This window comes from Chelonia mydas, chromosome 5 (assembly GCF_015237465.2).
Source record: "Chelonia mydas isolate rCheMyd1 chromosome 5, rCheMyd1.pri.v2, whole genome shotgun sequence".
NCBI classification, from domain to species: Eukaryota; Metazoa; Chordata; order Testudines; family Cheloniidae; genus Chelonia; species Chelonia mydas.
In genome coordinates, this window is record NC_051245.2 from 132,094,661 (window position 1) to 132,119,253 (window position 24,593).

At 50.5% G+C, this 24,593-nt stretch overlaps 1 protein-coding gene and 1 long non-coding RNA gene across 6 annotated transcripts in view; both read right to left on the reverse strand.

Annotated features, from left to right (window-relative positions):
• Window positions 1–9,177, reverse strand: part of B4GALT1 (beta-1,4-galactosyltransferase 1) — a 59,100-nt gene extending 49,923 nt beyond the window's left edge. Inside the window, exons 1-2 of one of the 3 annotated variants that reach the window (XM_043547648.1) lie at window positions 8,120–8,334; window positions 7,969–8,056 (exon numbers count right to left, since the gene is read on the reverse strand). In XM_043547648.1, the coding sequence (XP_043403583.1) occupies window positions 7,969–8,056; window positions 8,120–8,254 (223 nt within the window). In that variant the 5' untranslated portion in view covers window positions 8,255–8,334. Of the gene's footprint in view, window positions 1–7,968; window positions 8,336–9,029 lie in introns of those variants that run through there. The other 2 variants (XM_043547649.1, XM_037902380.2) reach the window with 2 other exon arrangements.
• A 1,109-nt stretch (window positions 9,178–10,286) lies between these two features.
• On the reverse strand, window positions 10,287–18,967 carry LOC119566612. 3 transcript variants are annotated; one of them, XR_005225884.2, is made up of 3 exons: window positions 18,725–18,961; window positions 18,481–18,577; window positions 10,287–12,107 (listed from the first exon to the last, which is right to left on the reverse strand). It is a non-coding gene; the product is annotated as an uncharacterized LOC119566612 (long non-coding RNA). The 3 variants fall into 3 exon arrangements; XR_006291302.1 differs by having other exon boundaries at window positions 10,299–13,161; window positions 18,725–18,966; XR_005225883.2 differs by having other exon boundaries at window positions 10,309–13,136; window positions 18,725–18,967.
• Between the last annotated feature and the right edge of the window lie 5,626 nt (window positions 18,968–24,593).

A 24,593-nucleotide genomic window follows, 5' to 3' on the forward strand; every position in this document is an offset into this window, starting at 1 on the left:
ATTCCAAAGTGAGAAATCGTTTGGGACCTGAAAAAGCAGGAAAGCTTGTTTCCCTTTTCCAGATTATGAACAAACAGGAAAATGAAGGTGAAGACGACTGAGTTAGCTGCAGAAGCCAACATTTTAAGTTTCTCGTGTAGATCTGGCTGACACAGTCGATTTCATTTTTTTAAAAATATTTCATGTAACTATTTTAGTTCAAAGCAATTTTAACAAAAACAAACCTGATTTTAAAAAACTTGAATGTTTAACTAAATTCAAAAATTCATATGCTTGTTTTGTTAAAATATTATATGTTTGCCGTTGAAGAAAAAAATCCAGAATATAACACGTTGTTGTTTTAGTTAAATAAAACAATTTAAATGTCTGTCTGGTGATGTTCTCCTCCTAATACAGCATGGCAAGAAAATCCTCCAAATATGAATGATTAACCTGTTGAATTGGAGATCACTCACCTCCCAATGACTTCACAAATATCTGCTTCAATTACCTTTGGTAAATGAAATAACCAAACAATCATTCGTTTTCTGATATAGCTGTAAAACTAAGCTGAAAAGTTTTAAAATAAATCACTTAAAAAATGTATAGTGTGTACCTTCTAAAAATAAAACCTAACATCTCTGAGTTGTGAAGAATATGTATTAAGGTTGTAACCACCACCAAGAAAGCACTTTAATGTAGAAATCCATGATTAAATCGAGTCTTCCTGACTAGTGATTTAAATTATGATTTAAATCAAATCCACCCTGGCAGAGAGCAATTTGCTTTTCCTGATTATTGCAAATGGCTATATTGGATCGAGGTCTGGTCGCGCTTATGCTGATGTGCTTATCTCTCAGTTATAGTGACCAAACTTTGCAAATTTGTAGTGATACTCAGCTGCACAGTGAAAGCTTTCCCTAATCCTTGCTTGTCAAATTTAGGTCAGTGATTCTCGCATGCAGCCACCAGGGTCTTTTTTTGTGGCCACAGCCTCCTGGGAAGTGATGCGGGGACGGGGGGAGAGGGGCAAAGCAGTGGGCCCTCCCCCAGGGCTGCCGGGGGGCTTGTACCCTGCTCCCCGCCAACTCCAAAGCTGGAGGAGCAGGCAGCTGGTGAAGTTCCCCACTTTCCTGGGGAAGGTGGGGCTCAGGCTTTAGGCTTCAGCCATGACATGTGGGAGGAGGGGAGGCTCTGGCCACAGGGCTTCAGGCTCTGACCCTGGTCCCTGGCTGTGTGGCTTCCGGCTCTGCCCCAGACTCACACACACAAAGCATCACCCCCGACCCCCACTGCCTCTTCCGGCCCCCAGCTTTGGTCATGTGGTGGTGGTGGGCTCCAGTCACCAGCTGCAGGGCTTCGGGCTCTGGACCTGGTCCCCAGCTGCATGGCGGTGGGCTCTGCCCCAGGTTAACACCTCTCTCCCCAATATCGCCCTTGCCCCCCCCCCCCCCCCCCAACTCCCCTGGCCACTTATCACCCACCCACCCACACATCGCCCCTGACTCCCATTGCCTCCCTTCCCACCTCCCCATCCAGGTCTTAATTTGTCCCTAGGCTTGTGTAAGTCTGCTGTGAAAAGTAATATTAACAAATATCACTTTTCACAACAACAGACGTACTAGTTAGCAAGTCTAAAAAAAAAAGGCAAAAGAAAAAACAAAAAAGACAAGAACATCCAAAGCACCTTATTTGTGTTCCTATTCTGTTTCAGTCCAGTAAAGAATTTTTTATTATTGAGTCTGCAAAAAAACCAAAAAACCCTACATAAATAAATCAGAATGATTTGGACCTGCATATGTGCATACTTATTTGTTTTTCCTAAAGTTAATTAAGTATTTCAGGAAAAACTGTCATTGCAAGAGTAGGTGGTCATGCTTGGAGGCCACCAAAACATTTGTTTAGAAACCCTGACTTCAGCTATGTTTAGAAAGTGCCCCAACATGGGCTACAGGGGGTTTTGAATTGCACAGCATACCAAAGAGTTGCTCTCTAAGGGGAGGCAGTGCTGCATTGGCATAGCTGCACCGCTTCAGTGAAGATACGTCTACACTGATGGGAGGGCATCTCCCATCCAGGTACTCCACCTCCATGAGAGGCAGTAGTTATATCAACGGGAGATGCCCTCCCTCGACATAGAGCCGTCTACACTGGGGATTAGGTCAGTACAACTGTATAGACCAAGCCTAAGGGTATGTTCACACAAGGATCCCGCCCCCCTGCAATTCACACATGGTAGTCCATGCTGCAGCAAAGTGTAAATGTGGCCTAAGTTTGACAAGCAAGAAGTAGGGAAAGCTTTTCACCCTGACCTCCCTCCTCCAAATACCACAGAACAGTGGATAATTGCTACCAAGTGACCAACATTAGTTGAAACAATCGTAAAGAATAAAACTGTCAGACACAGAAGAACATAAATTGTTGCACACAAGTCAGCATGGTTTCTGTAAAGGGAGATCGTGTCTTACTGATCTATTAGAGTTCTTTGAGGGGGTCAACAAACATGTGGACAAGGGGGATCCAGTGGACATAGTGTACTTAGATTTCCAGAAAGCCTTTGACAAGGTCCCTCACCAAAGGCTCTTACATAAATTAAGTTGTCATGGGATAAGAGGGAAGATCCTTTCATGGACTGAGAACTGTTTAAAAGGCAGGGAACAAAGGGTAAATTTTCAGAATGGAGAGGGGTAACTAGTGGTGTTGCCCAAGGGTCAGTCCTAGGACCAATCCTATTCAACTTCTTCATAAATGATCTGGAGAAAGGGGTAAACAGGGAGGTGGCAAAGTTTGTAGACGATACTAAACTGCTCAAGATAGTTAAGACCAAAGCAGACTGTGAAGAACTTCAAAAAGATCTCACAAAACTAAGTGATTGGGCAACAAAATGGCAAATGAAATTTAACGTGGATAAATGTAAAGAAATGCACATTGGAAAAAATAACCCCAACTCTACATACAATATGACGGGGCCTAATTTAGCTACAAATGATCAGGAGAAAGATCTTGGAGTCATCGTGGATAGTTCTCTGAAGACGTCCATGCAGTGTGCAGCAGCAGTCAAAAAAGAAAACAGGATGTTAGGAATCATTAAAAAAGGATAGAGAATAAGACAGAGAATATCTTATTGCCCTTCTATAAATCCATGGTACGCCCACATCTTGAATACTGCGTACAGATGTGGTCCCCTCATCTCAAAAAGGATATACTGGCATTAGAAAAGGTTCAGAAAAGGGTAACTAAAATGATTAGGGGGTTTGGAACGGGTCCCAAATGAGGAAAGATTAAAGAGGCCAGGACTTTTAGCTTGGAAAAGAGGAGACTCAGGGGGGATATGATAGAGGTCTATAAAATCATGAGTCGTGTGGAGAAAGTGAATAAGGAAAAGTTATTTACTTGTTCCCGTAATATAAGAACTAGGGGCCACCAAATGAAATGAATTGGTAGCAGGTTTAAAACAAATAAAAGGAAGTTCGTCACTCAGCACACAGTCCACCTGTGGAACTCCTTGCCTGAGGAGGTTGTGAAGGCTAGGACTATAACAGGGTTTAAAAGAGAACTGGATAAATTCATGGAGGTTAAGTCCATTAAGGGCTATTAGCCAGGATGGGTAAGGAATGGTGTCCCTAGCCTCTGTTTGTCAGAGGGTGGAGATGGATGGCAGGAGACAGATCACTTGATCATTACGTGTTAGGTTCCCTCCCTCTGGGGCACCTGGCATTGGCCACTGTTGGTAGACAGGATACTGGGCTGGATGGACCTTAGGCCAGACTGGGTCACCCCATTCTTATGTTCTTAATATTTAAACAGGTAGGAAGAATTCCAGCCACCCATGAGCCACCAGGATCTTTGGTCTCTGTCCCTGGCTACACTACAGCCTTTAGAGCAGTGGTTCTCAAACTTTTGAACTGGTGACCCCTTTCACATGGCACGCCTCTGAGTGCGACCCCCCCCCTATAAATTAAAAACACTTTTTTATACATTAAACACCATTATAAATGCTGGAGGCAAAGCGGGGTTTGGGGTGGAGGCTGACAACTTGCAACCCCCCATGTAATAACCTCGTGACCCCCAAGGGGTCCCAACCCCCAGTTTGAGAACCCCTGTAGTAAACAACAGTTTAAAAACATGAAGCCACAGGCCATTGTACATCCATGGGAAGAGCAACAGTACTGCACACATTTCAGCTTAAAACTGTGAAGCTGTAGCACGGATAGCCCGTACGTCACAACCAGGCAAGTCTTTCCAGGTAATCCCACAATTCACATCACATGCCCCACCGCCCCTGCCACACTGTATATACACAAAGTGGCTACTTCCTAATAGGGAAGCAAGCAGATTTAGTAAGTTGCAGTGAATATGGAGTACAAACTAGTATTTTTAAAAAGTGGACTAAAATGGCTGACAATTCAGCTTCCTGGTTCAGGCAGGGAAAAGAGTGCAACGAATCATGAGGTACTCTCTTTCCTGTCTCAGGATTCGACGCATTTGAAAGCATTTGACCTGCTCCTTCGAGGGGCAATGGAAAGCTCTGATAGTCACGCTAGGTTAAAATGCTTAGCTACGTAGTTCAAATAGTGTAAAGTTAAGCCATTTTCCAGAAGGATTCTGATTTGTGCTTTTTGTGGTGACAGGACTTTAGCACAGTACTGGCCACACAACTGGTTTCTATAATGATGAAGAGAAAGTGAAAGACCTGCAACAAAAAACAAAACAAAACACTGAACACAGTTCCCTTTAGTGACCTCAAAACCACCTCCAAACCAGTCATTTGTTATGCAGATGTGTTGATCCATAAACAGCCTCTCACTTAGCAGTAAGTGGTCAGCTCAGAACTTCCCTGAGAGTTGCATATGTTGAAAACCACATGAATCTTCTCAAAAGCATTTTAAAAAAATCTCTGGTTAAAAAGAGCCCTTATGTAAACATAACACACTAGTAACAGGCCAGGTTCTCTTTCTAATCTTCTCATCCCAAATGCCTATGGTTACCCAGTAGTAATATATAATCATCTAAAAGGCACTACAAGGTCAACGTATCAAGCTTCATTATTTAAGTTTCAAATAGTATCTGGCCTCTAGCAGCAGCTGTTAACAAATAACAAGTTGCCAGAAACCCAAGGATAGCAGAGAGAATTCAACTTTTTCTTATCTTACACTAATATGCAAAGTAACGGAGACGTACAGCTGTCCCCGAACAACGGGATGTATTAGAACATCACTGGGCCACAATCCTGCAAACCTGTAGATACACAAACAACTTTATGGCAGATTAACCAGTCTTAGAAGTCAGAGTAGGGTGATCAGATGTCAAGATCTTAGGTGCTTATATAGGCACCTATTCTTCCCCCATCCTTCCGTCCCGGTTTTTCCCACTTGCTATCTGGTCACCCTAAGTCAGAGGCACACTAATACTGCCTCACAAGTGTGACTACGTTCATTCTGATCCTTGTTGCTTGACTGTATGCATTTATCATAGCACGTCATAACGTGTATTTGTAGAATTCCACGCTGCCCACAATGCGGTAAATGCTGTCCAAACAAATACACCAATTACAGAAGTTCCAAAGTCATAGTCATACAAGAACTATTTAATCTTTGCTGAGAAGCTGGGTGAGAACTATCAGGTTTTTAATGGATTAGTCCAGCGGTTCCCAAACTCGTTCCACCGCTTGTGCAGGGAAAGCCCCTGGCGGGCCGGGCCGGTTTGTTTACCTGCCACGTCCGCAGGTTCGGCCGATCGCGGCTCCCAGGGGCCACGGTTCGCCCCTCCAGGCCAATGGGAGCTGCTGGAAGCGGCGGTCAGTACGTCCCTCGGCCCACGCCGCTTCCCGCAGCTCCCACTGGCCTGGAGCAGCGAACCGCGGCCCCTGGGAGCCACGATCGGCCGAACCTGCGGATGCGGCAGGTAAACAAACCGGCCCGACCTGCCAGGGGCTTTTCCCTGCACAAACGGCGGAACAAGTTTGGGAACTGCTGGAATAGTAGATAGAGAATTAGCCAGAATCTACGGAAACTGGTGAAAGGGAACAATCAAGAAATAACACTCTTCTGGAAAACAAACAAACAAACAAGCCACCAAGTTCCCCCCCAAGAACCCAGACAGAAAACCACAACAGTCCTAAGAATTGTGGATCTGCAGTAGGAAACTGAATAGTAACCCTAGCAGTGTGATGGTGAAACACTAAGTACAAGACTAAGTAAAATATTTATAAGTCTGAGAGGAAAAAATACTCTATTTTTAAAGTCTCTCTCTCTCTCTCTCACCAGCATCTCATTAAGACTACCAAGAAGAATTCTGGTAACGTATGTATAAATATAAGTCATTCATAATTTTTTTAAATTGCTCTCTTCTCAGCAGCACACAATTGTTACTGAAAGAGTATTTGGAGCCAAGGACTTCTCTAATGTGTAAATATTACTTTTTCCAAAATTATTCTATTTTTGTAGTTTTAAATAAAATGCCATCTTGAAAAACACACATGCTTTTCAGCAGCCTTCTAAATGTTACTATTAAGGATCTGTTTATCCTATAAACACAGCCATATCAGGGGTCCTGTTCTGACTACAAAGGGCCCCAACTTCCAGGACAGTGGGTAAGGCCCTGTCTACACTACCGGTTAGAATGGTGTAAGCAGGTCAGGGGTATAACCCTGTCAGAGCCAGGTCGCCCGACAGTTGTATCAGTAGCATAGACAGCTCTTAATCAGAAGGTAAAGAACCAGGAAATGGGTCACGCAAAGCAGGGAAACAATTTTTAGTTGTCCTCAGCACCACCCATAACTTCCTATTATTTGAAAATTAAATAAGCAAGGTAGCATTTAATATGAAATTAGACTAGCCCCAGTAATCTATATTATGATATGCTGCCTTTCTCCAGTGAGATGAAAGAAACGCGATCTCCACTGTGGGTAAACAGCTTTCACTGAGTCTACGTAACTGAAGTGAGCTAAAATGGTTACAACTAAACTTCAGGGAAGAGACAGTAGGAACAGGCACTGGAACGAACATTTGGGAATAAGGCTGCAGCCACTCAGACCAGCTGGGCTCAGGATGGCTCTCAGGACCCAGGGCTTTGTCTGGAGCAGTTAACTTTGGTTTGAGTGGAACAGTGAAAGGCCTAACACGGTTATTTATTCCTTTCCATATATGTTCATGAACCCTATTTTAAGGAGTTTTTCAACATAAGCTTGATATGGATTCATATATTTGCCTTACTGTGCTCTACTGACACTAGTAAATATTTAACGCAAGCTAGGCTCACTTTACCCTCTGGGATGTTACATTTTAAACACAGACCGAGGACCCGAGGCGGCGATCTGATGCTCCCGGCTCAGGTTTTTGCGTGGCCGCACTGGCGTGGTGGATGGGGTATTACGGGAGATAAACAGGCCAAGCTGTAGCATGGGCAATTTCCGAGAACAGAGGCAATAAATGCAGCTCTCAGCGGGTGAAAAACGCGTGTAAACCTCCTGGAACAGACCGCGGGCCGCCTCTCCCGCTGGGCGCCTGGAGGCAGGCGGGCGAGACAAGGTGGGCTTTGGGGAGTTTGCTGAAGTTCGCCGCGCTGTGCCTGTATTTATAAAAGGGGAACTCCGGCAAACGGGCTCTGGAGCGGAGACCGGAACGGGGGGGAAGCGGCGCGCTGGGTCATCAGACTGATTCCAAAGCAGATTCCCCCACGTTCCCCCACCTCCAAAGACAAAAGGACTCATGCCCCCCACGCTCCCTGCCCCGGGCACGGAGCTGGCGGCCAGGGTCGCCGCGCACATGCTGCCCCCGGCCAGCGCTTTAGGTGACACAGGCGGGCCGGGCTGCCGGCGTTGCAGATCCCGGGGCGCGGCAGAGGGTGCGGGGGGGGGCAGCAGCTCCCTGGGGACCGGCCCCTCGCCCGCCCGCCGGGGCGCGGGGTGCGGGGCGCGGGCGGAAGGGCCGCGGGCGGAGACGGGCGAGGCCAGCGAGCGGCGCACGCAGGGCCTCGGGGGGCGCTTACCCAGCAGCGGGGACGGGTCGGGGCAGTCCGGCGGCGGCGGCCCGGGCTGGGCGCGGGAGCGGTTGGCCGGCCCGGGGCTGCGCGGCGGCGGCTCGGGGCTGCGCGGCGGCGGCTCGGGGCTGCGCGCAGGCGGCTCGGGGCTGCGCGGCGGGCGCAGGGCGCTGCTGCCCGCCAGGTAGTAGAGCAGCGTGGCCGAGAGGTGCAGGGCGCAGAAGACGACGAGCAGCCGGCAGGCCCGCTGCAGCGAGGTGCCGGGCAGGGCCGCGCCGCCCTGCGCCTCCTTCATCCCGGCGCGCTCAGCCGCGCGGGCGCATCCCCGGCTCTGCGCTGCGCTGCGCTGCGCTCCGGCCCGCCTCCCGCGAGTCCCGCTGCCGGGGCCTGCCGGGCCGGGCCGGGCTCCGCCCCTGCGGCGGAGGAAGGGGCTGGGCTGGGGCGGAGCGAGCCGAGCGGCGGGCCGGGCTCGCCCTGGGCGCCTGGCCCGGGAGCGGCCGCAGCCCGCAGTGGGGGATCGGCCCTGGGACCCAGCGCGCCCTGGTGCGGGGTGCCCGTGCCCCGGTCTCGGGAGGAGCCTTCCCCGCTTGCTCGGTCCCGACTGCCCACGCCCCCCAGCCCGCCCGGGGGGAGGGTTGCATCGTGCTGGCGGCGATGGGGGGCTGGAACCGGGTGTGACATCTCCGCGTGGGGCTGCTGCCGTGTCCGGGGGGGCAGGGGCTAGGCAGGGGCAGAGATGAAGGCCACCTGGCTGGAGACCTAACCTGAGCAGGCTTGAGGAGACGGTGACAGGCAGGGCATGACCTCCAGGGCTGCTGGGGGCCTGTGCCCCCCTGGCCTCCAGGGGAGTGCTGGGCACCTGTGAACGCCAGGCGAGAGGCTGGGGGTCAGGAGCGCACTGAGGATGTGTCCAGTGGCAGAGGAGAGGGTCGGAGGTGGAGCTGTGTTTGCCCCGGCCCCAGAGATGCTCTGTTTCCTCTGAGGCCTGCTCTGCGCTGGAAAACTAGTTTGGCACAGCTCGTCACCGGGGTGTGAAAAACCCACCCCCTGAGCAGCATAGTTAAACTGACCCAAGTCCCCGCGTAGACAGCGCTGGGGAGACGGACGGATTCTTCCATCAACCCGCTGCCGCTCCTTGGGGAGGAGGATTCCCCAGGCCAACGGGGAGGTGGTGTCTGCACTGAAGCACTATAGTCCTGTAGCATTTGAAGGGCAGACAAGTCTGAGACACGGAGGTGGAGCCACAAATTAGGGCATCCAAATACATGTACACTTGAATGCCAGTAACAGGGGCATGTGGCAGTTACAGTTAAAAGCAGAGAGCTGGGGGCTGGGAGGGGGAAGGTGGAAAGCAGAAGTGGAGAGAGCAGAGTGCTGACCCTTGTGGGCAGATGAATTGTCAGTACAGAGGCAGTAAGAGACCCAAGGACAGCAGAGAGCCAGATACCTGCTTGGGGATGAAGGCAGCCAGGGTGATGGAATGGGCCAGTGTCCCCAGCCACGGTAGGAAGGAGTTCATTCACTGCACACAGACGAGCAGGGTGCAAGTGAAACCCTTCTGGAAATATATTGGTGGGTGAGAGAGCTCAGTTGCTTTGCCTAGGGTCTTTATTGCATTCATAATGCCTACCTCTGATGTAGTGCGTGTCATCAGTGGAGCTCAAAACTCTTCACAGAGGAGAGCGGTGTCATCATCCCCCTTGTACAGTCGAGGAAACGGGGGCACAGAGGTTGTTTTAGGTGAACGGGGATACATAGTGGCAGGTGAAAGAGAGTTGGGAAAGCGCAGGGAAATCAGTTGGTGATAAGAGTGATAACAAAGGGTGCAAGGGCGTGGAGATGGGCTCAAACAATAGGGGAAAGAAGAGGTCAAGAGAGGCCGTGTCTTCCTTAAAGCACTCAGTAAGGTCAGGAAGTGGTAGGAAGGAGGCCAGTGTGGGAGGCGGATTGCAGTGCTTTGGGGGAGAGAGGTGGTCAGATAGAGCAGGGGTTCTCAAACTTCATTGCACCAAGACAACAAATATTCCTACCAGACTCCAGAAGGGGGGACTGAAGCCTGAGCCTGCCCAAGCCCTCCACCCTAGTCGGGGGGGCAAAGCTGATCAGGCAGGAGGCCTGTAACCGGAGCCCCGCTGCCCAGGGCTGAAGCCCTTGGGCTTTGGCCCCAGGTGGTGGGACTCGGGCTTTGGCTTTGGCCCTGGGCCCCAGCAAGTTTAAGTCTGCCCTGGTGATCCCATTAAAATGGGGTTGCGACCCACTTTGGGGTCCTGACCCACAGTTTGAGAGCCACTGATACAGAGTAATAGACCCCAAAGCCAGAAGGGAACCACTGTGATCTGTATTGTTTATTATTGTAGCACCTAGGAGCCCTAGTCATGGCCCAGGACCCCACTGTGCTGGGCACTGCACAAATCCAGAACAGAATGACAGTCCTTGCCCCAAGTCTGATCAGATCGGAGCTCATGTAGACTTGTTTAAGCTCTGTAATTTGTAGATGTTTGTTCCCAAATGGCTGCTTCAGGACATTTCATTTTCTGTGGGGTCCCCTTCCAAGTCCCCATATTTCTGTCTTTGCACCCCACCCTCAAAGACTCCTTCCAGGTGAGAAGAGCAGATGCAGCTCCTACTGGAACAAGCCAACCCCTTCTTCATCACTTGGAGTAGCTCTGCAACCAGGGCACTCACCTGGTTGGAAAATGGGTGTTTGCAATAAAACTTGACAATTTTGAAATTTATTTTTGTCTACAAATTTCAAAAATGGATTTTTTTTTAAAGTAGAACTTTTCCAGTGTCAATTCTCTCTCCCCAGTTCTCCCTTTGTCCCCCCTTTTTTCTTTCCATTTTGCCACTGAAAAGGGGAAACAGAAGGAAAAGGGGAAAAAGAAAACCAGAATAACAAACAGCACATTTTTAATATTGGGGATTTGTTAAAAGAACAAATTCTTGGAAAAATATTTTTTTACATGAAAATTTCAATTTTAGAAAAAAGATCACTTAAAAACGAGAACAATAATTGTTTGAAATATTTCACCAGCTGTATTGAGCATGCCAGCCCAGCTAGAGCTGGGTGATTTTTTTTTGGATGAACAGTTTACTTGCAGTTTCAGTCAAGCTGAAAATTATTGGTTAATTTGATATGAATCCACTGAATAGTTTTAGCCGAAAAAAAAAAGGGAGTGCCCAACCTACCTGGCACTAGAGTGATTCTCATGCCTTCTGTAGCCAAATGACTATTCACTGTCATTCGTAGTGGCAATTCGTAGTCATTCACATCCAAGTACCTGCTCCACCACAGGAAAGCGGATTTAAGATTCTGTGGTGGTTCTTTATTCAAAACCCAGTACTCAGAACAGTAAGTCATTTTATGCCTTCCATTTTTAGGTAAAAATGGATGTCATGAAATGCCCCAGTGATTGTAAAATGCCTCAACAATTCTCACTTCATGTAGGTTCTCAATATTTTCTCTCCTTGATATTGATGCATTTCATGTTTACACACTTAGATTTTCATCACGAGTTATATGAACAGATTATTCAGCCTGATCTTCTTTCGCAAGACCCTATGACTTACGATAAATTACCCCTCTGTATTTGTTTTAGGAGGAAGTTGCTTTATGTGACAAAAACAATATTGATGTAGGCTTTCTGAGTCAAATGGGGTTATTTTGTAGCAAAGCTCCACTTTACGGAATCCTCTACAAGTTTTAGACAGCATTGGTGCCTCTTGCTTCACTTTTGACTTGTCTAAGGATCACATAGGAAAAACGAGTAGTCCTTGTGGCACCTTGGAGACTAACATGGCTACCACTCTGACACCTGGCACCTCTGTTGGGCATGGTCAAAGGCAAGTGGAGCTGTGGCATGGGCAGGTCTGACAACTCCTGTGTTTTCTGTCCAAAGGGCATTCACTTACTCCTGACAGCCGTGCTTTGGTGAGCCAGCGTTTCTGCACTGTTTCCTTTATCTCCCGCAAAGCAAAGGAGGCTGTTCGTGGTGCATTCAGGGCCCGGGCCTGTACCCATTGCAGTCAGTGACAATGCTTCCCGATGGCATAGTCCTGCCTGTTCATTTCACTGAGTCTGGAAACTAATGAAATAGAAACACAGACAGCTGACTTCTGAAATTGGACTGTGGCTGTTTTCAGCTAACCTGTGGAACGGAGAGCTGTGTTACTCAGATACAGTGAAGATAATGTCACACCCATAACACATAATGTACACTTGGAAGCTGTCTGTGTGATCAGATTTAACTCTTCTAATGTTTTTGGTCTATCTGACCCCAATGCTCACAACAATGTAAAGAAAATGTTTTATGCCAACAGCCGTGCCTCTTCTCAGGTAGGATGAAGTCAATCTTTCCCCATTAGTTTTATCATCCTACCTGTTGTGGGTTTTGTGTAAGAAAAAAAAATCCCTAAAAAGGTCATGGGGTAAATTAGACCCCAAATTAATTATGCAGTATTCCAGCATCAAATTGTTTTTACTTTGAGGCTGCAGTTATGATAGGATCACATGAATCTTTCAGTATGGTCTTTAGCATCATAGTTTCAGTGGGGGTTTTTTTTTTTTTTTTTTAAAGCACCAAAAGTGTCACGGGGTCTGTAAGACCCCAGATGACATTTGCGTCATGTATCAGCACAACTGTCCAGCAAATTGAGTATCTTTGACAATGACACTGTGAAATTGATTTTCAGGGACGCTCATGGTTGCTAGGAACAGTTTCTGGATAAGCCATAATTGTCAGATACATTTTCTGACAAGCTCACACTTGACAGACTCTGTTGCTCACTGCATGTCTCAGTGTGTAGATTGTTTGGATTTTGTTGAACCGCACATGGCATAATAGTAGTTAAGCACTGGAATAAATTGCCTAGGGAGGTGCTGGAGTCTCTGTCATTGGGGATTTTTAAGAGCAGGTTGGACAAACACCTGTCAGGGACGGTCTAGATAATACTGAGTCCTGCCGTGAGTGCGGAGGGCTGGACTAGAGACCTCTCGAGGTCCCGTCCAGCTCTGATTCCGTGAGTCTATTATTATAAATCTCTGAGTAAGAAATGGATGTTTCTCAGGGGCCTGGGTACAGAAATGGTGAAACCACTGGTGCAGGAAAGGAACATTGCCGTCTTGCCTCAGGCTTCGAGGGAAGCAGCATCTAGTGTGCTGGGTACTAATCCAGAGCCTAAGAAATGAGCAAGATGTTACATCTGTTCCAAAGAAAGACACAGAAAAACACATGAAAAATATGTGAAGTGTAAAATCTTTGTATGTTTAGAGCAGAGGTGGGCAAACTACGGGCCACGTCCGGCCCACGGGACCATCCTGCCCGGCCCCTGAGCTCCCGGCTGGGGAGGCTCGTCCCTGGCCCCTCCCCGGCTGTCCCCCCTCCCCCGCAGTGACGCCACCGTGCAGGCAGGGCTCTGGCGGGGAGCGCGGCTGGCTCCTGCGGGTCTGCGAGCTCCTGCTGCTCTTAACAGCATGATCAGGGAGTGGGGGGGCCGGGGGGCAGTCAGGGAGCGGGGGGGGGGGGGGGGTTGGATGGGTTGGTGGTTCTGGGGGGGGCAGTCAGGGGACGGGGAACAGGGAGGGTTGGGAGTGGAGTCCCGGGGGTGTGGATAGGGGTCGGGGACAGGGAGCAGGGGGGGTTGCATAGGGGGTGGGGTCCAGGAAGGGGTGGTCAGGGGGGACAAGGAGCAGGGGGGATTGGATGGGTTGGGGGTTCTGAGGGGGGCAGTCAGGGGGTGGGAAGTGGGAGGGGGCGGGGTCCAGGCTGTTTGGGAACCTGGCCCTCCATACGGTTTGCACCCCGATGTGGCCCTCAAGCCAAAAAGTTTGCCCACCCCTGGTTTAGAGCATATCACCTATTCCTCCACTGGTTCAAAGCAGTAAACCATTTACTGCCACTTTGCTGCTTCCAGTCTCCGTGACCTCTGAGCGACGGAGTTTACAATCGCGGTCAGAGCGATCATGGTTGCAGGGAGCGGGGCATTGTGGGACAGCTTCTGGAGGACTGTTAGTGCTGACACAAGTCATGCAGTGTCTACACTTGCACTGTGTCAACCTCGGTAGGTCTACACCAGGGGTCTCCAACCTTTATATGCCCAAGATCACTTTCTGCTTCAATCCCGGATCTTCCCCGCCCCTTCCCCGAGGCCCTGCCCCTTCCCACCCTACTCACTCCATCCCCCCCACCTCCGTCACTCGCTCTCCCCCACCTTCACTCACTTTCACCGGGCTGGGATAGGGGGTTGGGAGTTGGGAGGGGGTGGGCTCTGGGCTGGCGCTGAGGGGTTCACGATGTGGGAGGGGGCTCTGGGCTGAGCCTGGGGCTGGGGGTCGGGGTACAGGAGGGGGTTTGGGGTGCTGGCTCTGGGAGGAGGCTCAGGGCTGGGGGTCGGGGTGCAGGAGGGGGTTTGGGGTGCTGGCTCTGGGAGGGGGCTCAGGACTGGGGGTCGGGGTGCAGGAGGGGGTTTTGGGGTGCTGGCTCTGGGAGGGGAGTCAGGGCTGGGGGTTGGGGTGCAGGAGGGGGTTTGGGGTGCTGGCTCTGGGAGGGGGCTCAGGGCTGGGGGTCGGGGTGCAGGAGGGGGTTTGGGGTGCTGGCTCTGGGAGGGGAGTCAGGGCTGGGGGTTGGGGTGCAGGAGGGGGTTTGGGGTGCTGGCTCTGGGAGGGGGCTCAGGGCTGGGGGTTGGGGTGCAGGAGGGGGTTTGGGGTGCTGGCTCTGGGAGGGGGCTCAGGGCTGGGGGTTGGGGTGCAGGAGGGGGTTTGGGGTGCTGGCTCTGGGAGGGGGCTCAGGGCTGGGGGTTGGGGTGCAGGAGGGGGTTTGGGGTGCTGGCTCTGGGAGGGGGCTCAGGGCCGGGGGTTGGGGTGCAGGAGGGGGTTTGGGGTGCTGGCGCTGGGAGGGGGCTCAGGGCCGGGGGTTGGGGTGCAGGAGGGGGTTTGGGGTGCTGGCTCTGGGAGGGGGCTCAGGGCCGGGGGTTGGGGTGCAGGAGGGGGTTTGGGGTGCTGGCTCTGGGAGGGGGCTCAGGGCCGGGGGTCGGGGTGCAGGAGGGGGTTTGGGGTGCTGGCTCTGGGAGGGGGCTCAGGGCTGGGGGTCGGGGTGCAGGAGGGGGTTTGGGGTGCTGGCTCTGGGAGGGGGCTCAGGGCTGGGGGTCGGGGTGCAGGAGGGGGTTTGGGGTGCTGGCTCTGGGAGGGGGCTCAGGGCTGGGGGTCGGGGTGCAGGAGGGGGTTTGGGGTGCTGGCTCTGGGAGGGGGCTCAGGGCTGGGGGTTGGGGTGCAGGAGGGGGTTTGGGGTGCTGGATCTGGGAGGGGGCTCAGGTCTGGGGGTTGGGGTGCAGGAGGGGGTTTGGGGTGCTGGCTCTGGGAGGGGGCTCAGGGCTGGGGGTTGGGGTGCAGGAGGGGGTTTGGGGTGCTGGCTCTGGGAGGGGGCTCAGGGCCGGGGGTTGGGGTGCAGGAGGGGGTTTGGGGTGCTGGCTCTGGGAGGGGGCTCAGGGCCGGGGGTTGGGGTGCAGGAGGGGGTTTGGGGTGCTGGCGCTGGGAGGGGGCTCAGGGCCGGGGGTTGGGGTGCAGGAGGGGGTTTGGGGTGCTGGCTCTGGGAGGGGGCTCAGGGCCGGGGGTTGGGGTGCAGGAGGGGGTTTGGGGTGCTGGCTCTGGGAGGGGGCTCAGGGCCGGGGGTTGGGGTGCAGGAGGGGGTTTGGGGTGCTGGCTCTGGGAGGGGGCTCAGGGCTGGGGGTCGGGGTGCAGGAGGGGGTTTGGGGTGCTGGCTCTGGGAGGGGGCTCAGGGCTGGGGGTCGGGGTGCAGGAGGGGGTTTGGGGTGCTGGCTCTGGGAGGGGGCTCAGGGCTGGGGGTCGGGGTGCAGGAGGGGGTTTGGGGTGCTGGCTCTGGGAGGGGGCTCAGGGCTGGGGGTTGGGGTGCAGGAGGGGGTTTGGGGTGCTGGCTCTGGGAGGGGGCTCAGGGCTGGGGGTTGGGGTGCAGGATGGGTGCTGCTCAGGCTAAGACGGCTCCCTGCCAACTCTGGCTCCACACCGCTCCTGGAAGGGGCCAATGCGCCTCTGTGGGGTGGGTGGTTCCGCCCACTGCCCCTCTCTTCAAGCACCGCCCCCGCAGCTCTCCCGCCCAATGGGAGCCAGGGGGGTGGTGCTTGCAGGCAGGAGCAGCACACAGAAGGAGGTGCCTGCCCCCCTGCCTGCAGGGCTGCTCTGGCCGCTTCTGGGAGCGGTGTGGGGCTGGGGTAGGGAGTCTGCCTTAGCAGCCGCCGATTGAGTGGGAGATCCTCTCGGATCGTCGATTGCGATCGACCGGTTGGTGACCACTGGTCTGCACCATTCAGGAAGGTGGTTTTACTGCATTGCTGTAATAGGGCGCTTATGTCTGCAAATTTTAGTGTAGGCCTATTCCAGATATGTGGACACAAGGCAACTTATGTTGACCTAACTTTGCAGTGCAGACCAGGCCCAAGGTTTAATGATCTGGAAAAACATGATTTGACAGAATGTACTACAGCAAGGAGGCAAAATGTCCCTTTTCTTAGTCAGTATTTCTAAGCTGATTTGATATTTTAAATGTACTCTTAAGCCTTCATAACGTAATCATTCCAGATTACTACATCTTGAACTCACTGAAACAAAGACATTATTTTAAATTAATCAGTCACAGGGGTTTAGTGTGTTCGTAACAATGTTCACTGCTTTTAGAAAAAGGGAACACTAATTTACTTTGTGTGATCTCCATAACAATAGACACGTTTACGAAATTTCATCAATTTTAAAAAATACGTTTCCAAAGATTTGAGGCATAACAAAGGATTTTATATCTTACTAGATACTGATTTTGCTGGAGGGTTCTCTTAAAACTAGTTCATCAGATAGTCAGAAGTAAAGAAAGGGAAACTCTTTGTCCAGCTGTCTGGAGGGAAAGGGGTGTTGTCCCTTTAAGGGCTCTCTTTAACAGGGCGGGAGGGGGTGAAGGGAGAAAGGGATGGACAGAAAGGACACAGAGACTTTGGAAGCAAATTTTTTCTACTATAATAATTAAAATTAAAATGTGTATTTTAGATGCGGGTGGTCTTTTGAAGGATTTATTTAAAAAACGATATGTCTGAAGATCCAAGCACTACAATAATGCACAACTGTTCTGCAGTAAATTCAGAAACTGGCAGTATATACCTGGGGGTTGGCAAATGCCTGTTAAAGGGCTTCATTGCCACTTGAGTGGCCCTTTAACAGTTTCAATGTTGTGCTAATAGGGCTGGCAGGCTGGAGGCTTTTTCCCTTTTAAGTTACTAGATCCTCTCTGGAGTAAGAGTCACCAGGCTGCAGCAGCCAGCTGTGGGAGCCTGCAGGAAGGGTCAGAACAGGGATAGGAAGAGGCAGAAGGGTGGACACTAAGACCCAGGGGTGCCCCAAATTTTCTGGTGCCCCATGCAGCTGTGTATGCTGCTTATGCCTAAGGACGGCCCTATTACCATCCCATTCGTATCTTACAAGAGGTAGGTGTGTTCCTGTACCATCTCTTGGGAATGTGTTTATGCAGTTACTTGAGAAATCTGGCTGTTCTTGTATCATCCTCTCCAGTCAGAAATGTGCTTACTTGATTAGCCAATGCCATTGGTGATACTCCTCTGCCAAGGCCAGGCCTAGGTTGATTCACAGCCTTTGGTTCATGCCGTTAGTTATGCCTAGGGATCCAGCAGAGCCTACATTCTATTCCCCTGAGTGGCAGACGTTCTAACAGGTTAGCTATAAATAATACATTAACCCTATATAACCATCTACTCCTGGGGGAATTCTGCACCACAAAATTAAAAATTCTGTGCACAATATTTTAAAATTCTGCAAAATTTTGAATATTTTATTTGTCAAAATCACACAATATAATCATACCAGTTTCAATTATTTTGGTAATTTATTTCAAAATACCTGTCAGCAAGTATGTCTGTAACAATACAGACAACGAAAAAGATTCAGCAAATGATTTTGACAAATAAATTCCTTACTAGGCATGTTAATACAGAAATCTGAGACATAGTTCATTTAAACAATATGGAACCGTATTTCCCGCACCCCTTAGAAACAGTACAAAGGCTTATGGGAGTCGGGGGGTAATGGAGGAGCTGAGGGAGAGGGAAGTAGTTGCTGGGAAGGACCCTGGGAGTGAACCTGGAGGGTTGTTGGGTGTGGGTGGGAGAAGAATGGAACAGGTTTTTTGGGGGGGAGGGATTGTTAGGGAGTTGGGGAGCCTCCCCCATACAGACCCTGGCTGACCTCTAGCCTCTCCCATTCAGTCAGGCACATCTGCCCCGTCCCTTTGTGTCCTTGCACCCCCACTCAGCCAACCCCAATTTCCCAACCCCATGTGTCCCTGCATCCCTTGTCCCCAGGTGTTCCTGCACCCCCATTCTCATTCATCCCCTGCCCCAGTCTGTCCCCTCCATTAGCCCTTCTGAACCCCAGTCTATGTGACACCCCCCCCCCCGCCAGCAACCTTGGGTGCTCCACTCTGTCCCCTCCCATATCCCATGCCTCCTAACCTGGCCCTGCAGGCAGGCTACTGTGAGGAACGCAGATGGCTGCTACTGCTGGTGAGCGGTGAGCCAGCTCCTCTCTGTTCTGGTGACACAGCAGCACCTGGTGGATGAAAGGCATAACTGCAGCGCCTCTCCAGCAGAATGTATTTTCTGCAGAGAAAAAATATCTGCAAGGAACATGAATTCTGCACGTGCACCATGGTGCAAAATTCCCTCAGGGTAACCTTCACACCACCAAACTACGTACCTGCCTTGCCAGTGGTTCCTTCGGGCAGGCCTGACTTTCCAGACTGCTTTGATGATGGAGAACTGGGGGGGGAATGTTCATCTTGGATAGGAATTAACCTGTCCATAAGGGTCTGCTCTTGTACCAGCTGGAGCCTCATTGTCCTTCATGCTGCCTCAAGGAGCTGAAACAGCAACAGAGAATGTTCTGCTGAGACAACAGGCAGCTTCCCTGCGGTGGCAGGCGTGTTCAACCCAGAACAGCCTTGTGGTTTGGATCTGTAGTGCTACAGATGCCAAGGGGGAAGTTGGTACGGAAGTTTGCAGCTGCAGGCTGCAGACTTCCTGTTGTGCATAGACCTGCCAAATATTTGGTGTGTAAGGTGTTTCCAGCCAGTGATATGACATCCACAATATCAGTGGTGTCTGACACTGCCCCACACATGTATCAACCCTGTTTGTTTATGGGATAATGTATTAAGTGGTTTCCAGGCTTTCCAGCAAGTGTGTTCCCTGTCCCAAGGAGCTTACACACCAGCCCTTCTCCTTCCCTCTCAACCCTCGTATCCCAGCCTGCCTCTCCTGCTGCTGATCGCTGAGAGCAGCAGTCCATCCCCTGAGACCAGATTTAGCACCAGGAGCATATAAAACATGCCCGGGAAATGCTTGCACCCAGCTACTATTGCTCAGGACAGGGTTATCTGTAGGACGAGCAGAAAGCATTCAGCTCAGAATGGAGGATTATGGCAATATGGTTCCATAAAGAAACATCGCTTGGGGCTCAAACCTTCTCCAGATAAAACTACCCCATGTCCTTTGTTTGGCTGGGTTACTTGGGCTAAGTGGGTCTCTTCATTTTTTCTCTGTGGTGTTGGTTTTCAGCCCTGAGGTGAGAGTGTGACAGTGTGAGTGTGAAGAAGGAAGCAAGAAATAGATGACAGTACCAGACATAGTTGACAGCTTGAACTCCCAGTCAGACACCTGCCCACCTCTGTTGAAGGGAAATGGGCACTTCCTGAGTAATTAAATGTGCTTTTATGTGGGACTGCATCTCTGTACATCTCTCCATAAAAACTCAGTAGTCATTAATAGAAATAGGAATTAAAGTCGGAAAGGAGACTGAAGAGGAATAAGAATTTTTTTTTTTTATTGATTAAAACTGATAAAGTCAGAACCATTCCCCAGTTCTCTGTCCCTTTAGTGACTGTCCCAGCTCTGTGTTCATGGCGACTGGGGCCCACTCTGACCCCCGTTCTGACTTCTTGGAGCTGCTCTGATGATGGCTAGAGACTGTAAATGGACAAGGAGAATACCTCAAGCCCAGGAACAATGAAGGCTGACATAAGCAGGAGCTACGCAGTCTCCCAAGCAACCAGATTAGAAATAAGCTGCACATTTTACAGCTAGGGTGATTAACTATTGGTACAAGGGACAGGGTGGATTCTCTATCACCAAGGCTGGACATCTGTGTAACAGATAACGTCTGGCTGAGCTAGAGGGTAGGGCCTTCATGCAGGAATCACTGGTAAAATTCGCTGTTCTCTTCAAGCCTTCAATTCTACGAAACTATGAAAATATGTTTTTTAGAGGAAAATATGTTGTCTGCTATAAAACCAAATTCCAGAGACAGAGCGGTCTCCTGGTCCATACTGAAAGCCTGAAGCTACTAATGAGGCATGGGCTGTTTCCTGGATCCCTCTGGCTGTCTGGAAGTGCTGGTATTTCAGGATGATCTGAACCCACTGTTTATTCAAGTCAAATCCACGATCTCGGCCTGGGTAACTGCAAACAGAGTGCTACTCTGACTTTCCCAACTTGTATCTCTGGCCTGTCTCACCCATGCGAGAGCTAGTGGTCAGTCCATAAAAAGAACAGGAGTCCTTGTGGCACCTTAGAGACTAATACATTTATTTGGGCTTAAGCTTTCGTGGGCTAAAACCCACTTCATCGGATGCATGTAGTGGAAAATACAGTAGAATCATAGAATATCAGGGTGGGAAGGGACCTGAGGAGGTCATCTAGTCCAACCCCCTGCTCAAAGCAGGGCCAATCCCCAATTTTCACCCCAGATCCCTAAATGGCCCCCTCAAGGATTGAACTCACAACCCTGGGGTTAGCAGGCCAATGCTCAAACCACTGAGCTCTCCTTCCCCCCGGTCGGAAGATATATATACACAGAGAACATGAAAAAATATATATATATATCTTCCTACTGTATTTTCCACTGCATGCATCCGATGAAGTGGGTTTTAGCCCATGAAAGCTTATGCCCAAATAAATTTCTTAGTCTCTAAGGTGCCACGAGGACTCCTTGTTCTTTTTGCTGATACAGACTAACACGGCTACCACTATGAAATCTGGTCTGTCCATGTGACTCATCAGCCTTGGGGGTAGCTGATAGAAAAAAATTACCTAGCAGGTTGTAAAAGTAGGCAAGCACCTTGAACAACCTCTCCTACAGCTGCAGATTTAATAGTTAAGATGTTTTTTAGGTAATAATTAGTGTGGGAGGGAAAGAAACACCTCTGAGTTTTGGAAGACACCATCAGGGACAGCACAGTTGGCTTGTTTCATCTCGATCTGCACAAAGGCGAGGCCTTTGTCTCTCTGGGAAAGGTTAGACAAAGCACTTTTTTGGCATGGTGATGATGGGTATTCAACCTGTGTGAATGTAGAATTCCTAGGCCTTGTCAGAACTGCAAATTTCCCCAATTTCACTCATCAGCAGCCAGCTGCAGGTTCGCTGCTCTAATGCAAACTCCTGGTGTAGACAGGTAAACCACTATTCGCACCAGTGCAGCGAGAAAACAGGTGCTCTGGTGACTGGAGAAGGCTGGGGGTTCTCAACAGCATGAGGGATTCCTGCCCCTTCAAGGGACCAGTGGGCTTGACATTTTCAAGATGGGCTTTGTTGAGCATGAACTCTGTGAAATTGTGTCTCCACACTTTGTGGTGAAGGCCGCAGGGTGGAATCAAAGGACCAGCAGTGGTAGCTCTTGGCAGAAGGCTCTGGTATAAAGAGCCAAATACTGCTTGCTTTCCCCACTTGAACTGTTCCACCAAGCCGGGAAAGCACTCCGGCGAGGAAGGTGAGCAGGACTGGGGCCTGTGCAAAGTCAATTGAAATGAATGGGACTGTTTCCACTGACTTCCCTGCAGCGTGGAACATTCCCTTGTTCTGTGCACACGGGGACCCATATGGAAATGTACCTCCTCTTGGCTGTGTCTATTTCCTCGTCTCCTGGCAATGTTGTGGGGGGGAGTTATTGAAGGGGTTTAACATCATCTGCTGTACCAGCTGATGGTAGGTTTGTGGGGATGGTCAGGTACTCACAGCGCACCCCCAAAGAACAACGTTGCATGTTAGAGCCACAGTGGAGAAGCATGAGCTCAGGATTTGAGGGTCAGCTGAATCTCTGTGAACAAAGGAGGAAGTGTGGGGCTGGCCAGAGGTGTTTCACATACATTGTCGGAGAATCACACAGCAAGCTTAACACACATTTCTGGTCTGTGTGGGAGGCCTTTGCTGAGCATCCCGGGGACACTATGGTACAGATTTCACCCTGGTGTAAACTATTTCCCCCCCACTATTACAGCCCCACTATTTTCCGTAGAGTTCCACTTGCTTCCCCCAGGGCTGAACCTGACCCTGGGAGCCCCAGCTGAACAAAACCAATCAACCAAAATTTTCATGTGGGTTTTGTGGTTATTTATGGTTTTAGTTCCTGTTGCAACAAAAAGAAAACAAGGCAGCTAAGTCTCTGGCCAGAGTTCCCTTCATATAGCTTAATAGCCACTTAGACCCAAAGTCAGAAAGAGTACCCCAGAGCAATGTTTCCCCTCTGGAGCTGCTAGGCAGTACAGCCTCCTGAGAAGGGCAAGACCTATGTAAACATCCTTTAATTGGCTGTCAGGGTAACGAGGCCCACCTGCTTCCACTAGCCACACCACGGCAGGCAAAGTTCTCTGTCTCCTCTCAGCCCAGACAGGCCAGGAAGAGAAGAACTCTCACACCACTTGCTATTCAGGCAGTCCAGACTCACAGGACCTGGAGACACATCAGCAGGGGATGTGTCGTGATAATTGGGCCTACAAATTCACCCTAATTAATACAACGGGCACAAAGGTGGTCATGCCTCATCTTGTTCTTTGGCTTAGTGTTTGCTAAGCCCTAACTGTTTTTGGTAATCCAAGTATAGAACTTAGATACACAGGTGACGGGCATTTCTAGAATGGCTATCAATAGAAAGCAAACCCCTCCGGGGGGTAGAGCCTTGCAGCCTGACCCGAACCCGAACGCTGATGTAGATAACCCACCTCTTTGCACTGCAGTAGTTAGGGGGATGGAAGCATTCTTCCGTCAGCCTAGCTACATCTATGGGGCCCTTAGGTCGGTGTGACTGTGACATTCAGGGGGTTGAGATTTTCATGCCCCTGAGTAATGTAGTTAGGTAGAGCTAAATTTTACGTGTAGACCAGGACTCAATCTAGCAGTAACAGGCATAACAAGATTCAACAGCAGGAAGTCAAAGCTGGGAAAATCCAGACTAGAAATAGGGTGCCCATTTTTAACACAGGGTCACTAACCACTGGAACCTAGCTATGTGGCGGATTCTCCCTCACTGGGTGTCTTTTTATGGAGATTGGATTGTCATTTTTTAAAAAAAATCTGCTCTAGCTCAACCAGAAATGATGGGCTGGATACAGGCACAACTGGGCGACATTCTCTGCAGGTTTGTAATGGTTCCTTCTGGTTTCCAGGGTTCACAGACTATTCAAAGAGTTTATGTTGCTCGGAGTTGCTAGGGGTTTACTTTGGTGGAGGAGTCAGGGTGGGTTCAGAATGTTTCCCCAGTGGTGCCAGAATGGCTTGTTCTGCCCATTGCTGTGTCCTGAATCTGTGCTTTGGTTCTGTAGGCAGCAGGTTTGACCAGTTAATGGATCTGTCACTGGTTCCTTTAACGTACCCCTTGTGGTTTCCTCTGTGCTCCTCTGCGAACAGGGATAGTCCCAGCCCCTGCCAGCCCAGAGTGATACAGTGGTGGATTCACTGGCCCATATAATGCTAAGTCCCTGACTCACCCCTCACTTCCTGCTGCCAGCTCAGAACACACGCCTGGCTGATTGGTGGGGGTTTTGAACAGAGATTTAATAACTAATAAACAATAACTTGCAGCGATGGAGCTTCCCTCCCCCGGAGTTGAGCATCTGAGGCGATGGGTGTCGCTCCCTCTGTTTCCACGTGAGGAAGCTGAGGCGCACAGAGGCGCAGGGCGCTGCCCAAGGTCGCACAGCTTCCTACCGCGGTGCCCTGTGCGTCTCCTCGCAGCGCTTGGCTGCCCCCGAGGCCCTAATCCAAAGCCCACTTAAGGCACTGGGAGTCTTCCCATTGATTTCAATGGGCTTTGGACCAAGCCCTATTATTGCCCCTGGGGGTCACGAACTGGAGTCAGGGGCTGTGACCCTGACTGAAGCAGTAGCCCTGAGGGGGATGAAATGGCCAAGCCGCCTCACTAGGGTTTTCACCCTGAAACCTCAAGGTGGCAATTTAAATGCCAGTGACTCTGGGTGTTTCACAGCTGATCCTTTCAGCAGAAGCACCCAGCGAATGCCTGCACTGCCTCCCAGAACATCAATCCCAGCCGCCAAAACCTGGTACCTTTGTCTCTGATAGCTGTTCCCAGCCTACAGAGAAATCCTTTTGTTAAAACCGCGAACGCCTCTGCCTCCAGGCAAAGGGACAGAAAAAACTCTAACGAGGCTTGACAAAGCCCTGGCTGGGGTGATTTAGTTGGGCTTGGTCCTGCTTTGAGCAGGGGGTTGGACTAGATACCTCCTGAGGTCCCTTCCAACCCTGAGATTCTATGAGTCTATGAACTCTTCGTAAATCA